Below are 15515 nucleotides of genomic sequence, written 5' to 3'. Positions count from 1 at the left end.
TGGGATGGTTGCCCCAATTTTATTCCAATTCAAAAGACTCACACTAACAAAGCTCTTGGGGGGGCTTCTTATCCCACACTGTTTCCCAGTAATTGTCACTGACTGACTGTAGTTAGAGGACAGCCTAACGAACATGCTGAGAGAAGAATGCCGGCCTCTGGTCTCAAACAAAGATGTCTATTAAGGCTGATGAGTACCCTAGATTGTTGTACACATTACATGATGCCCCAGCCCCACATTTATCCCCACTGTAACTCACCAGGCCCATCTGTATGGGTTATATTTAGACAGGAGGATCCAGTAGGGAACTTGCATGCGGATTTACAGTGCCTTCAGAAAGTATTCATACCTGTAATGCCCTGGCCATAGAGAGGGTTTTTTTGTTCTTTATTTTGGTTAGGCCAGGGTGTTACATTGGGTGGGCGTTCTATGTTCTGTTTCTATGTGTTTGTATTTCTTTGTTTTGGGCCGTATGTGGCTCCCAAATCAGGCACAGCTGAAGTTCGTTGCTGTTGATTGGGAGTCACACATAAGTGCATGTTTTTCCGTTGGGGTTTTGTGGGTAATTGTTTCTGTTCAGTGTGTTAGCTGTCAGTACTGTTTGGCTGTTGGTTTTTTTCTTGTTTTGTAATTGTATAGTGTTCCGTTCAAGTATTAAATATGGCGAACACTAACTCCGCTGCACCTTGGTCTTCTTCCGACGACAGCCGTTACAGAATTACCCACCAAACCAGGACCAAGCAGTGGAGGAGAGAGAGCGCAACGAGCACGAGAGGCAGCCCCAATAATTTTTTGGGGGGGGCACACGGGACAGTCGGCAGAGCCGAGGTCGGAACCAGAGCCAGTCGGGTTGACATTGGAGGTGAGCGAGGGGTACGAGGCAGAGACTGTGAAGGAGTTAATGGGGAGATTAAAGGAGAGAGAGATGAGAGAGCTGCTAGTTTGGTGCATAAGGCACGGCATTCGCCCTACGGAGCGTGTCGTGGAAATTATGTCTCCTGAGGCAGCTCTCCATACTCGTCCTGAGGTGCGTGCTGGTTGTCTGGTGAAGACTGTGCCTGCGCCCAGAAACAGGCCTCCTGCATGTCTTCCCAGCCCTGCACGTCCTGTGCCTACGCCCAGAACCAGGCCTCCTGCATGTCTTCCTATCCTGGTCAAGCCCGTGCCTCCTCCACGGACCAGTCCTCCAGTGGGTCTCCCTATCCTGGTCAAGCCCGTGCCTCCTCCACGGACCAGTCCTCCAGTAGGTCTCCCTATCCTGGTCAAGCCCGTGCCTCCTCCACGGACCAGTCCTCCAGTGCGTCTCCCTATCCTGGTCAAGCCCGTGCCTCCTCCACGGACCAGTCCTCCAGTGGGTCTCCTCATCCTGGTCAAGCCTGTGCCTCCTCCAAGGACCAGTCCTCCGGTGGATCCCTCCACCTTGGTCTCTCCTGTGCCGCCTCCTCAAACCAGGCCTCCAGCGGGTCTCCCCAGCCTGGTCAGTCCAGGGCCTGCGCCCAGAGCCAGGCCTCCTTCATGTCTCCCCAGCCTGGTGAATCCTGAGCCGGATCTGCCAGTGGCCCGCCGTGCCGGAGTGGCCCACCTGTCCGGAGCTGCCGGAGTGGCCCACCTGCCCGGAGCTGCCAGAGTGGCCCGTCTGCCCGGAGCTGCCGGAGTGGCCCGGAGCTGCCGGAGTGGCCCGTTTGCCCGGATCAGCCAGAGTGGCCCGGATCAGCCAGAGTGGCCCGTCTGCCCGGATCAGCCAGAGTGGCCCGTCTGCCCGGATCAGCCAGAGTGGCCCGTCTGCCCGGATCAGCCAAAGTGGCCCGTCTGCCCGGATCAGCCATCGCCGCCCGCCAGCCGGGCGCAGCCAGGGTCGTCCGCCAGCCGGGCGCAGCCATCGCCGCCAGCCAGGCGCAGCAAGGGTCGCCCGCCAGCCGGGCGCAACAAGGGTCGCCCGCCAGCCGGGCGCAACAAGGGTCGCCCGCCAGCTAGGCGAAGCCAGGGTCGCCCACCAGACCTTCGGCGCGGCCAGGTGCGCCACCTAAGAGGGCGACGTCAAGGGTGGGGCAGAGGCTACGTCCCGCACCTGAGCCGCCGCCGTAAGAGGGCCCACCCAGACCCTCCCCTTCAATGTCAGGTTTTGCGGCCGGAGTCCGCACCTTGGGGGGGGGTACTGTAACGCCCTGGCCATAGAGAGGGGTTTTTTGTTCTTTATTTTGGTTAGGCCAGGGTGTTACATTGGGTGGGCGTTCTATGTTCTGTTTCTATGTGTTTGTATTTCTTTGTTTTGGGCCGTGTGTGGCTCCCAAATCAGGCACAGCTGAAGTTTGTTGCTGTTGATTGGGAGTCACACATAAGTGCATGTTTTTCCGTTGGGGTTTTGTGGGTAATTGTTTCTTTTCAGTGTGTTAGCTGTCAGTACTGTTTGGCTGTCTTTTTTTTTCTTGTTTTGTAATTGTATAGTGTTCCGTTCAAGTATTAAATATGGCGAAAACTAACTCCGCTGCACCTTGGTCTTCTTCCGACGACAGCCGTTACAATACCCCTTGATTTATTCCACATTTTGTTGTGTTACAGCCTGAATTCAAATTGGATTGTGTTTTTTTCCCTTACCCATCTACACACAATACCCCATAATGACAAAGCAAAACATGTTTTTAGAAAATTTGGCAAATTTATTGAAATTTAAATTAGAGGTCGACCGATTATGATTTTTCAACGCCGTTACCGGTTATTGGAGGACCAAAAAAGCCGATACCGATTAATCGGCCGATTTTTTAATTTTTTTTTGTAATAATGACAATTACAACAATACTGAATGAACACTTATTTGAACTTAATATAATACATAAATACTATCAATTTAGCCTCAAATAAATAATGAAACATGTTCAATTTGGTTTAAATAATGCAAAAACAAAGTGTTGGAGAAGAAAGTAAAAGTGCAATATGTGCCACGTAAGAAAGCTAACGTTTAAGTTCCTTGCTCAGAACATGAGAACATATGAAAGCTGGTGGTTCCTTTTGACATGAGTCTTCAATATTCCCAGGTAAGAAGTTTTAGGTTGTAGTTATTATAGGAATTATAGGACTATTTCTCTCTATATGATTTGTATTTCATATACCTTTGACTATTGGATGTTCTTATAGGCACTTTAGTATTGCCAGTGTAACAGTATAGCTTCCGTCCCTCTCCTCGCTCCTACCTGGGCTCGAACCAGGAACACATCGACAACAGCCACCCTCGAAGCAGCGTTACCCATGTAGAGCAAGGGGAACAACCACTCCCAAGTCTCAGAGCGAGTGACGTTTGAAACGCTATTAGCGCGCACCCGGCTAACTAGCTAGCCATTTCACATCGGTTACACCAGCCTAATCTCGGGGGTTGATAGGCTTGAAGTCAGGGCTCCGGGCAGCCGAGCGGAAATGGAGGAAAACTCGCCTCCCTGCGGACCTCGCATCCTTTCACTCCCTCCTCTCTACATTTTCCTCTTCTGTCTCTGCTGCTAAAGCCACTTTCTACCACTCTAAATTCCAAGCATCTGCCTCTAACCCTAGGAAGCTTTTTGCTACCTTCTCCTCCCTCCTGAATCCTCCTCCCCCTCCCCCCCTCCTCCCTCACTGCGGATGACTTCGTCAACCATTTTGAAAAGAAGGTTGACGACATCCGATCCTCGTTTGCTAAGTCAAGCGACACCGCTGGTCCTGCTCACACTGCCCTACCCTGTGCTTTGACCTCTTTCTCCCCTCTCTCTCCAGATGAAATCTCGCGTCTTGTGACGGCCGGCCGCCCAACAACCTGCCCACTTGACCCTATCCCCTCCTCTCTTCTCCAGACCATTTCCGGAGACCTTCTCCCCTACCTCACCTCGCTCATCAACTCATCCTTGACCGCTGGCTACGTCCCTTCCGTCTTCAAGAGAGCGAGAGTTGCACCCCTTCTGAAAAAACCTACACTCGATCCCTCCGATGTCAACAACTACAGACCAGTATCCCTTCTTTCTTTTCTCTCCAAAACTCTTGAACGTGCCGTCCTTGGCCAGCTCTCCTGCTATCTCTCTCAGAACGACCTTCTTGATCCTAATCAGTCAGGTTTCAAGACTGGGCATTCAACTGAGACTGCTCTTCTCTGTGTCACGGAGGCTCTCCGCACTGCTAAAGCTAACTCTCTCTCCTCTGCTCTCATCCTTCTAGACCTATCTGCTGCCTTTGATACTGTGAACCATCAGATCCTCCTCTCCACCCTCTCCGAGCTGGGCATCTCCGGCGCGGCCCACGCTTGGATTGCGTCCTACCTGACAGGTCGCTCCTACCAGGTGGCGTGGCGAGAAGCTGTCTCCGCACCACGTGCTCTCACCACTGGTGTCCCCCAGGGCTCTGTTCTAGGCCCTCTCCTATTCTCGCTATACACCAAGTCACTTGGCTCTGTCATATCCTCACACGGTCTCTCCTATCATTGCTATGCAGACGACACACAATTAATCTTCTCCTTTCCCCCTTCTGACAACCAGGTGGCGAATCGCATCTCTGCATGTCTGGCAGACATATCAGTGTGGATGACGGATCACCACCTCAAGCTGAACCTCGGCAAGACGGAGCTGCTCTTCCTCCCGGGGAAGGACTGCCCGTTCCATGATCTCGCCATCACGGTTGACAACTCCCTTGTGTCCTCCTCCCAGAGTGCTAAGAACCTTGGCGTGATCCTGGACAACACCCTGTCGTTCTCCACTAACATCAAGGCGGTGACCCGATCCTGTAGGTTCATGCTCTACAACATTCGCAGAGTACGACCCTGCCTCACACAGGAAGCGGCGCAGGTCCTAATCCAGGCACTTGTCATCTCCCGTCTGGATTACTGCAACTCGCTGTTGGCTGGGCTCCCTGCCTGTGCCATCAAACCCCTACAACTCATCCAGAACGCCGCAGCCCGTCTGGTGTTCAACCTTCCCAAGTTCTCTCACGTCACCCCGCTCCTCCGCTCTCTCCACTGGCTTCCAGTTGAAGCTCGCATCCGCTACAAGACCATGGTGCTTGCCTACGGAGCTGTGAGGGGAACGGCACCTCCGTACCTTCAGGCTCTGATCAGGCCCTACACCCAAACAAGGGCACTGCGTTCATCCACCTCTGGCCTGCTCGCCTCCCTACCTCTGAGGAAGCACAGTTCCCGCTCAGCCCAGTCAAAACTGTTCGCCGCTCTGGCACCCCAATGGTGGAACAATCTCCCTCACGATGCCAGGACAGCGGAGTCAATCACCACCTTCCGGAGACACCTGAAACCCCACCTCTTTAAGGAATACCTGGGATAGGATAAAGTAATCCTTCTAACCCCCCCCCCCTTTAAAGGATTTAGATGCACTATTGTAAAGTGTTTGTTCTACTGGATATTATAGGTGAATGCACCAATTTGTAAGTCGCTCTGGATAAGAGCGTCTGCTAAATGACTTAAATGTAAATGTAAATGTAAGTCATAAACAGTGCAATGCTTGAAGAATTGCAAAGAGCTGCTGGCAAACGCACGAAGGTGATGTTTGAATGAATGCTTACGAGCCTGCTGCTGCCTACTATCGCTCAGTCAGACTGCTCTATCAAATATCAAATCATAGACTTAATTATAATATAATAACGCACAGAAATACGAGCCTTTGGTCATTAATATGGTCTAATCCGGAAACAATCATTTCGAAAACGAAACGTTTATTATTTCAGTGAAATACGGAACCGTATAAATCGGGTGGCATCCCTAAGTCTAAATATTCCTGTTACATTGCACAACCTTCAATGTTATGTCATAATTATGTACAATTCTGGCAAATTAATTACGGCCTTTGTTAGGAATAAATGGACTTCACAGTTCGCAATGAGCCAGGCGGCCCAAACTGCTGTATATACCCTGACTGCTTGTACGGAACACAAGAGAAGTGACACAACTCCCCTAGTTATAAGAAATTCATGTTAGCAGGCAATATTAACTAAATATGCAGGTTTAAAAATATATACTTGTGTATTGATTTTAAAGAAAGGCATTGATGTTTATGGTTAGGTACATTGGTGCAACGACAGCGCTTGTTAAATCATCACCCGTTTGTCGAAGTAGGCTGTGATTCGATGAGAAATTAACAGGCACCGCATCGATTATATGCAACGCAGGACACGTTAGATAAACTAGTAATATCATCTACCATGTGTAGTTAACTAGTGATTATGTTAAGATAAGTTTAATGCTAGCTAGCAACTTACCTTGGCTTCTTGCTGCCCTAGCATAACAGGTAGTCAGCCTGCCACGCATGCTCCTCGTGGAGTGCAATGTAAGGCAGGTGGTTAGAGCGTTGGACTAGTAACCGGAAGGTTGCAAAAATGAATCCCCGAGCTGACAAGGTAAAAATCTGTCGTTCTGCCCCTGAACAAGGCAGTTAACCCACCGTTCCTAGGCCGTCATTGAAAATAAGAATGTGTTCTTAATCTGACTTGCCTAGTTAAAAGTGTAAAAAAAAAAATCTGCAAATCGTTGGCCAAAAATACTGATTACCGATTGTTATGAAAACTTGAAATCGTCCCTAATTAATCGGACATTCCGATTAATCGGTCGACCTCTAATTTAAATACAGAAATATCAAATTTACATAAGTATTCACAACCCTGAGTCAATACATGTTAGAATCACATTTGGCAGTGATTACAGCTGTGAGTCTTGCTGGGTAAGTCTCTAAGAGTTTTGCACACCTTTAAGCTCTGTCAAGTTGGTTGTTGATCATTGCTAGACAGCCATTTTCAAGTCTTGCCATAGATTTTCAAGCAGATTTAAGTCAAAATTGTAACTAGGCCACTAAGGAACATTCAATGTCGTCTTGGTATATTTGGCCTTGTGTTTTAGATTATTGTCTTGCTGAAAGGTGAATTTGTCTCCCAGTGTCTGTTGGAAAGCCGAGTCAACCATGTATTCCTCTATGATTTTGCCTGTGCTTGGCTCTATTCCATTTATTTTTATCATAAAATACTCCCTATTACTTGCCGATGACAAGCATACCAATAACATGGTAATAATAACATTATTTGTTATTATCCACCACCATTCTTGAAAATATGAAGAGTGGAACTCAGCGATGTGTTGTATTTGCCCCAAACATAACACTTTGTATTCAGGACAAAAAGTTCATTTTTTAGCAAAGTATTACCTTATTACCTTATTGCAAACAGGATGCATGTTTTGGAATATTTATACTTTTTTGGTACTTTTTACCCCTTTTTCATGATATCCAATTAGTAGTTACAGTCTTGTCCCATCGCTACAACTCCCATATGGACTCGGGAGAGGTAAAGGTCGAGAGCCATGCGTCCCCCGAAACACGACCCCGCCAAGCCACACTGCTCACTTACCCTGAAGCCATCTGCACCAATGTGTTGGAGAAAACACTGTACAAAAGGCGACCGAAGTCAGCATGCATGCACCAGGCCCGCCACAAGGAGCTGCTAGAGCGCAGTGGGACAAGGACATCCCGCCCTCCCCTAACCCAGACGACACTGGGCCAATTGCACGCCACCTCATGGGTCTCCCGGTCACAACACAGGCTGGGATTGAACCCGGGTCTGTAGTGACGCCTCTAGAACTGTGATGCTGTGCCATAGACCACTGCGCCACTCGGGAGGCTGGAATATTTTTATTCTCTACAGGATTCCTTCTTTTCACTCTGTCAATTACATTAGTATTATGGAGTATCTACAATGCCTTTGTTGATCCATCCTCAGTTTTCTCCTATTACAGCCATTAGACTCAGTAACTGTTTTAAAGTCACCATTGGCCTCATGGTGAAATCCCAGAGCGGTTTCCTTCCTCTCCGGCAACTGAGTTGGGAAGGACGCCTGTATCTTTGTAGTGAATGCTTGTATTGATACACCTTCCAAAGTGTAATTAATAGCTTCACCATGCTCAAAGGGATATTCAATGTCTGGTTTATTTTTTGACATTTATTTTCTTCATGTACCAATAGGTGCCCTTCTTTGCGAGGCATTGGAAAATCTCTCTGGTCTTTGTGGTTGAATCTGGGTTTGAAATTCACTGCTCAGCTGAGGGACCTTACATTTATTTGTATGTGTGGGGTACAGAGATGAGGTAGTCATTAAAAAAGCATGTTAAACACTATTATTGCACACAGAGTGATTCCATGCAACTTATTATGTGACTTGTTAAGCACATTTTTACTCCTGAACTTATTTAGGCTTTCCATAACAAAGGGGTTGAATACTTATGGACTCAAGACATTTCAGCTTCTCATTTGTAATTCATTAGTAAAACATTTTGGTTGAAAATACATAATTCCACTTTGACATTTTTGGGTATTGTGTGTAGGCCAGAGACCAAAAATCTAAATTTAATGAATTTTAAATTCAGGCTGTAATACAATAAAATGTGGAAAAGGTAAATGGGTGTGAATACTTTCTGAAGTCACTGTATATGGCATTTAGTGCACGGTTTATATTGTAGGCTGTAAGTTAAATTTGAATTATTATTAAGCTTTTGCTATTATTTCACTACAGTATGTGGCTCTGTTGCATACTCGGTTCCAGTGTAGCTCAGTTGGTAGAGCATGGCGCTTGCAACATCAGCGTTGTGGGTTCGATTCCCACAGGGGACCAGTACGAAATAAGTATTCAAATGTATGCAATCACTACTCTTAAGTCGCTCTGGATAAGACTGTCTACTGAATAACTAAAATGTAAGTGATTTGAACTGTGTAACTCTTTTAGCCTCATAGCAGGCAAAACACTTAGCCTGAAATATGTGAAGTCCTCTCCATGGTGCCTCCGTGTTCTCAACTTTGAGAGGTAATCTAGTGTCGTGGTGGTTTCAGTGACTGGTGTCTGTGTATTTCCTGATGCCATGATGGCTTTTGCACCCTGTGTGTGTGTATTTGCCAATGTCATGATGGCTTCAGGGTCTGGTGTGTGACTCTGTGTGTGTGTGTGTGTGTCATCTTTCTGTGACTCAGCGGTCAGGCTGGGGACCTTCAGAAGCAGAGAGCGGAGTACGAAGGGATGAAACGAGATCTCCAACGCAGGGTCCAGGAGGTGGAGGGAGAGCTGGCTCTACAGAAGCAGGTACACACACACACTTGGCAAGGGGCTTTTTTATGGGGCTCCCAAGTGGTGCAGCGGTCTATGGCACTGCATCTCAGTGCTAGAGACGTCACTACAGCCTGGAATCTAACCAGGGTCTGTATCACAACCGGCCGTGATTGGGAGTCCCATAGGGCGGCGCACAATTGGCCCAGCGTCGTCCGGGTTAAGGTTTGGCCGGGGTAGGCCGTCATTGTAAATAAGAATTTGTTCTTAACTGACTTGCCTAGTTAAATAAAGGTTAAATAAAATAAAAAATATACGGGAAGTGGGAGGGTGCAGTGGTAGGCCACTCTTCTCTAATTTTAACAGAAGAGTCGCCTTTCCCTGTGGAAACCACATGCAGACAAGACATTTAAACCAGATCAGCCAGATGGGCGATATCTTTACAATTACAGTCTGGACAAAAACGCAGTTAATTTACCCTGATTAAAATAGTAAATCACCATTAGACCAGCCCTTAGTAAACTTTTGGGAAAAATTGTGTTTGACCAGATACAATGTTCTTTCACTGTAAACAGATTAACAACAGACTTTCAGGATTCTTATAGTGAAGGGCACTCAACATGTACGGCACTGAGACAAATGACTGATGATTGGAAATTGATAAGATTGTGGGAGCTGTATTGCTAGACTTGATATTATCGATCATAATCTGTTGCTGAAAAAATGTATCTGTTATGGCTTTACATCCTCTGCCATATTGTGGATTGAGAGCTACCTATCTAATAGAACACAGTCAGTGTTTTCTTTAATGGAAGCCTCTAACATTAACCAGGTAGAGTGTGGTGTTCCTCAAGGCAGCTGTCTCGGCCCTCAACTGTTCTACATTTTTTTACTATTGACCTACTAGCGTTGAATAAAGCCTGTGTGAATCTATGTACGCAGATGACTAAACATTATACACGTCAGCTACCACAGGAAGTGAAATCACTGCAACCCTTAACAAATAGCTGTAGTCAGTTTTAGAAAGTGTTGCTAGTAATAAGCTAGTCATATATATATATATATATATATATATATATACAGCGGGGAGAACAAGTATTTGATACACTGCCGATTTTGCAGGTTTTCCTACTTACAAAGCATGTAGAAGTCTGTAATTTTTATCATAGGTACACTTCAACTGTGAGAGACGGAATCTAAAACAAAAATCCAGAAAATCACATTGTATGATTTTTAAGTAATTAATTTGCATTTTTTATTAGTTTTTATATATATAAAAACTAAAAGCATTGTATTTGGGACAAATCATTCGTGAAACCCTAAACCTCATCTAAATCTAGTAATGAATAATGTGGCGATTGGCCAAGTTGACAAAACTAAACTGCTTGGTGAAACCCTAGATTGTAAGCTGACATGGTCAAATGCTGCAATGAAGTATATAGGCAAATTACAGTTGGCTCAGAACAGAGCAACGTCAGAGCAATGTACACAGAGGTCTCATTTATACAGCATGCATATCAATCTGTCCTGGCTCAAAGTAGAGGAGAGATTGACTGCATCACTACTGGTCTTTGTGATAGGTATTGACGTGTTAAAAATACCAAACCGTCTGTTCAAACGGTTAACATACAGCTCAGTCACTCATACATACCCCACGAGACATGCCACCAGAGGTCTCTTCACAGTCCCTAAGTCCAAAACAGAGGCTAGGAAATGCACAGTACTATATAGAGCCATGACTACATGGAACTCTTTAACCTCAAGCTAGCAGTAAAAATGTTTTAGATCAAACAACACCTCACGGCACAACGCAGACTGTGAAGAGACACATACACTCCACACTCACACATGATTATTATGTAATAATGGAGCAATGTAAATTTGTATAATGCACAATGTTTTGTTTGATGTGATGTTTTATCTCTGTTTGGACCCCAGGAAGAGTATCTGCTGCCTTGGGGATCCTATTAAAATACTAATACTATACCAACTGCCTGCTAAACCTCTGTGTGTGTTTTTATGTGTACATGTTTGTGTTTGAGCATATTTGTGTGAGTGTGGTATTTCAGTCTAAACTCTGGCATGCAGCGTGTCCTGCTGCTGGCTGTTGTCCTGGCTCTTCGCTGTGTCACTCGATCTCTAGAGAGAATACCCCCCTTTGAGCAGCACTGTATGTGTGTGTTAGTCTGACTGTGTGTGTGTGTGTGTGTGTGTGTGTGTGTGTGTGTGTGTGTGTGTGTGTGTGTGTGTGTGTGTGTGTGAATTTGTGTGTGATAACCCCCACGGCCCCACCCAAATCTGTAACGTAAGGAGAGAAGGTGCTAACACCTGCTGTGATGAATGAGGCTGGCTTGTCTGCTAGTTTTGGCTCTGTGTATGGCGTCTGGAATAGGTCAGCTGGAAATATACCTTTCAGGGATGTCTGTCTGGGATATTTGGAAGCTTCATCAGGAATTCATCATCCTCTCTATCCCTCACATGTTCAGGAGATGATGACAGACTTTGATAATGAGATGAGGCAGAGAGAGCATGAGTTCAACCTGAGGATGGATGAGATGAGAGCTGTGGTCCTGTCTCACGAACTCAGGGTAAGGAGCAGGTGTGTGTATGTATGTGTGTGTTTACCTACCTTAGGTAAAACTGCTGAGATGGATGGGAAGATATGTGCTGATACTTTATGTGTGTGTGTGCCTCTCCCCAGGTGAAGCTGCTCTCTAAGGAAACAGAGGTCCACTCCCAGGCCCAGGCTCAGGCTGTGGAGGCCCTGAAGGCCTCAGAGGATCTCTGTCAGCACACACACACACAGCTACAGCACAGACACTGGGAGATAAAGGACATCACTGCCGTCAAGGACGCAAGGTGTGTGTGTGTCCTACCACGTTGACTTAGAATTATTCATGCCAACGTTATTTCCCATAATTTCCCATGTCTTAGATAAAATGTGATTGTCATTTCTCAGGATAAAGGAGCTAGTGGACAAACTAAAAGCTCTACAGACGAAGAGGAAGAGAGAGGAGGAAGTCTACAACAAGAAGTGCGTCCTACTGTACAAATTCAACAGAAGACCGCAAAGACAAACTACCAGCCTATCAGCAGTAGTCCTAGACTAATGGTAGTCTAATGGTGAGTCTTTTATTGTTTTCATCTATAGGCATGAGCAAATGGACCGGGGAGTGCGTGAGAGAGAGGCTCAGCTGGATGCGTTACGGGAAGCTCACAGAGAACAGCTACGACAGGCGGAGACACATACCGGTCAGCTACAGTCAAAACTGGACGCCATGGCAACACACACACACAGGACCCAGAGAGACCACGAGGAAACACTGCGAGAGAGAGATCAACAGATAGACAGGTGAAACACTGTGTGTGTGTGTGTGTGTGTGTGTGTGTGTGTGTGTGTGTGTGTGTGTGTGTGTGTGTTGTGTTTGCACGTTCTGCACTAACTGTCTGTTTTTTCTGGGTGAGTGTGTATGTGCTTTATTTAAGTGTGTGTCTCTGGTCCAAAGCCCTGGATGATCACAGTGTTTGCACATGCTCAGTGAGTGAGAGGGAGTGTGTGAGACAGTGTGTGGCATACATTACTCTGAAGCTGTCTGTCAGAAAGCAGTGATTATGTAACAATGTGTGAAAGGAAAAAGAGCCTCCGAGGCGCTCTCTTAAAGGGATGAAACACACAGAACATTTAGAAATCATATCACATCATCACACTTTGTTCATAAATTACTCTTTACAATATACAGTGAAAATATACAGGTGTAGGATCTTAATTTGATCACCCTGTTGCAGGAGAACTTTCCTGCAATGCAGGAAATTCTAAACTTGTAGTGTATTTGAGGTCTAAAAAGGCTTTTGAAGTCTGTAATTTCCACTTTGAAATCAACCCCTACAAAAATGTACATTCATTATAATCCACGTAATAATTCACCTTTCCTGTTGCTGCAAAACACAGCTACCATTTTGTAACACAACAACACTGAATAGATTCATGGCTCACCTCCAGGATGTTAAAGGTATTCTTAATAAAAGGAGGTGAACATTTTAGTGTTGTTTTGGTGCAACAACTTCAACCTGTGTGTTATTGTGTTGTGAAGGCTTCGTATGGAGCTGGAGACGACTCGTAGTGGCTGGGACACGTACATCACTCAGATCTCTAAGGAGACGGTTTTTAAGGACACAGAGCTGCTAGCCCTGCAGGAGATAGAAAGCAAATTACGGACCGAACTTGATCGGAGCAGGGGGGAGACGGAAAGGTTGGTTTGTGTGTCTTTTTTGCAGGTAAAAGGGTTATTTGTATATGTGTGTATGTCTCAGGTGTTAACACTGTGTGTGTGTGTGTGTGTGTGTGTGTGTGTGTGTGTGTGTGTGTGTGTGTGTGTGTGTGTGTGTGTGTGTGTGTGTGTGTGTGTGTGTGTGTGTGTGTGTGTGTGTGTGAGAGAGCGTGCTTGCTTGCATGTGTATCCCAGGTACAAGCAGCAGCTGTTTGTGGGTGTGGAGCGAGAGAAAGCTCTAGAGCAGAGAAGAATCCAGTTGGAGCTGGAGTGGCAGAGACGCTGCGAAGACAACAAGACTGAACATTACCTGCACAGTGAAGAGTTAATACAGGGCCTGACACAGGCCAGAGACCTGGTGAGACTCTCCATTCCTCATACAGGTGTACTCATATACGGGTATATAGTACCCGTGGTGCAAAAAGTACCCAAATGTCATACTTGAGTAAAAGTAAAGATACCTTAAAAGAAAATGACTCGAAGTAAAAGTGAAAGTCACCCAGTAAAATACTACTTGAGAAAGTTTAAAAGGTATTTGCTTTTAAATATACTTAAGTATCAAAAGTAAATGTAATTGCTAATATATAAGTATTAAAAGTATAAATAATTTCAAATTCCTTATATTTAGCAAACCAGAAGGTACAATGTTCTTGTTTTTTAATTACGGATAGCCAGGGCCACCCTCCAACACTCAGACATAATTTACAAACAAAGCATTTGTGTTTAGTGAGTCCGTCAGATCAGAGGCAATAGGGATGAGCAGGAATATTCACTTAAGTGCTTGAATTTGAGCGTTATCCTGTCCTGCTAGCCATTCAAAATGTAACGAGTACTTTTGGGTGTCAGGGAAAATGTATGGAGTAAAAAGTACATCATTTTCTTTAGGAATGTAGTAAAGTAAAAGTTGTCAAAAATATAAATAGTAAAGTGCAGATACTCAAAAAAATGACTTAGGTAGTACTTTAAAGTATTTTTATTAAGTACTTTTCACCACTGTATAATACCAGTGAGCCCATATACCAGTGCAAGTCGAGGTGGAAAGATATGGTCAAGATCGGTAGAGGCCTCTCCTCATCATCAGTTCATTGTGATTCTGTATTTCCTGTTGACCTCAGGCTAGTGCAGAGCTGAGAGAGAAGGAGAGAGAACTACAGGACATGGCGGTACTACTGCACACTGTTACCAAGGAGAGAGACCAGGCCCTGGGTCTGCCAATCAGAGAACAGGTGAGAGACCAACTAAAACACAGGGGAGGGATGTCGTCCAATCATGTTGGAGCTGTAACTACTTGCCACAGAGTTAAAGGTGAGAGTGATGGGTTACAGTGACAAGACAGGCCTGTTATGAGAGAGACAGAAAGAGATGATAATAATACCTAGATGTCCTACTGCGGATCTATTTCTGTGTGCAAAAGAGAAATGTTCAGTGTTACTAACCCCTTCACCCCACAAACCAGTGTTGTTACAACAGCTATTCTAAAAATAGCACTTGAATCCCACTTGTAGTGGGAGTTGGAGTAGGGTGTTAGACTACAGTACAGTGGGGAACTAGAGTGTGTGTGGGGGGGGGTAAGAAGGGGAAGGAACTGACTTTACCCAAGAAACCCTAGCCCTTGATACCACAGCTATTCTGAAGAACAGCAGGAGCCCCACATGTGTCCTGGATAGTGAGAGAAAGGGACTAGGGCGATAGGCAGAAGCATGGTGAGGAGTGGAGTTTGGGTGTGAGAGATGGATTTTTGGGGGGGCATGACTGATACGGTATCCCCTCACCCCTGTCTCCAGGCTGGTGGTTAGTCTTGAGCATGTAAAGGTCTTTAAATAGTGCAGCCTTCTGACAGAATGGCTGCACCCTCTCTCTCACATTCTGACAGCCCTTATACCACTCCAACAGACTACAGCCACCCTTACGCTTTCACATTCTGACCAAGCTAACAGACAACAGCCAAACCACTGATCATAAGGGCAGACTGCCAGGAGTGGGGGGAGAGTGATAGACTATGGGAGACAGACACAGAGAAATAGAGACAGAGAAAATGAGCTGTTACCAGGCCAGGAGTGGTAGCCTTTAAACAGCCCTCGGCTCCTGTCAACACCACCCCTATTACCAAAGCATGTGGCTGTTGACACAGGACTCTATCCATTTGATTAATTGCCAAAGTTATACGGCTTATCTGGTTTATACTAGAGGTCGACCGATTCTGATTTT

The 15515-nt window shown here is 45.8% G+C and overlaps 1 protein-coding gene across 1 annotated transcript in view; it reads left to right on the top strand.

The window, feature by feature from the left end:
* ccdc57 (coiled-coil domain containing 57) overlaps positions 1–15515 on the top strand; it is a 32780-nt gene that overhangs the window by 1054 nt on the left and 16211 nt on the right. The window contains exons 4-11 of the mRNA XM_029764986.1: positions 8967–9075; positions 11526–11627; positions 11741–11898; positions 11999–12073; positions 12191–12391; positions 13131–13289; positions 13503–13665; positions 14423–14533. Coding sequence (XP_029620846.1) covers positions 8967–9075; positions 11526–11627; positions 11741–11898; positions 11999–12073; positions 12191–12391; positions 13131–13289; positions 13503–13665; positions 14423–14533 — 1078 coding nt within the window. The remainder of the gene's footprint in view (positions 1–8966; positions 9076–11525; positions 11628–11740; positions 11899–11998; positions 12074–12190; positions 12392–13130; positions 13290–13502; positions 13666–14422; positions 14534–15515) is intronic.

This window comes from Salmo trutta, chromosome 10, assembly GCF_901001165.1.
Source record: "Salmo trutta chromosome 10, fSalTru1.1, whole genome shotgun sequence".
In the NCBI taxonomy this organism is placed as follows: domain Eukaryota; kingdom Metazoa; phylum Chordata; class Actinopteri; order Salmoniformes; family Salmonidae; genus Salmo; species Salmo trutta.
This window is presented reverse-complemented; position numbering and strand designations above follow the sequence as displayed.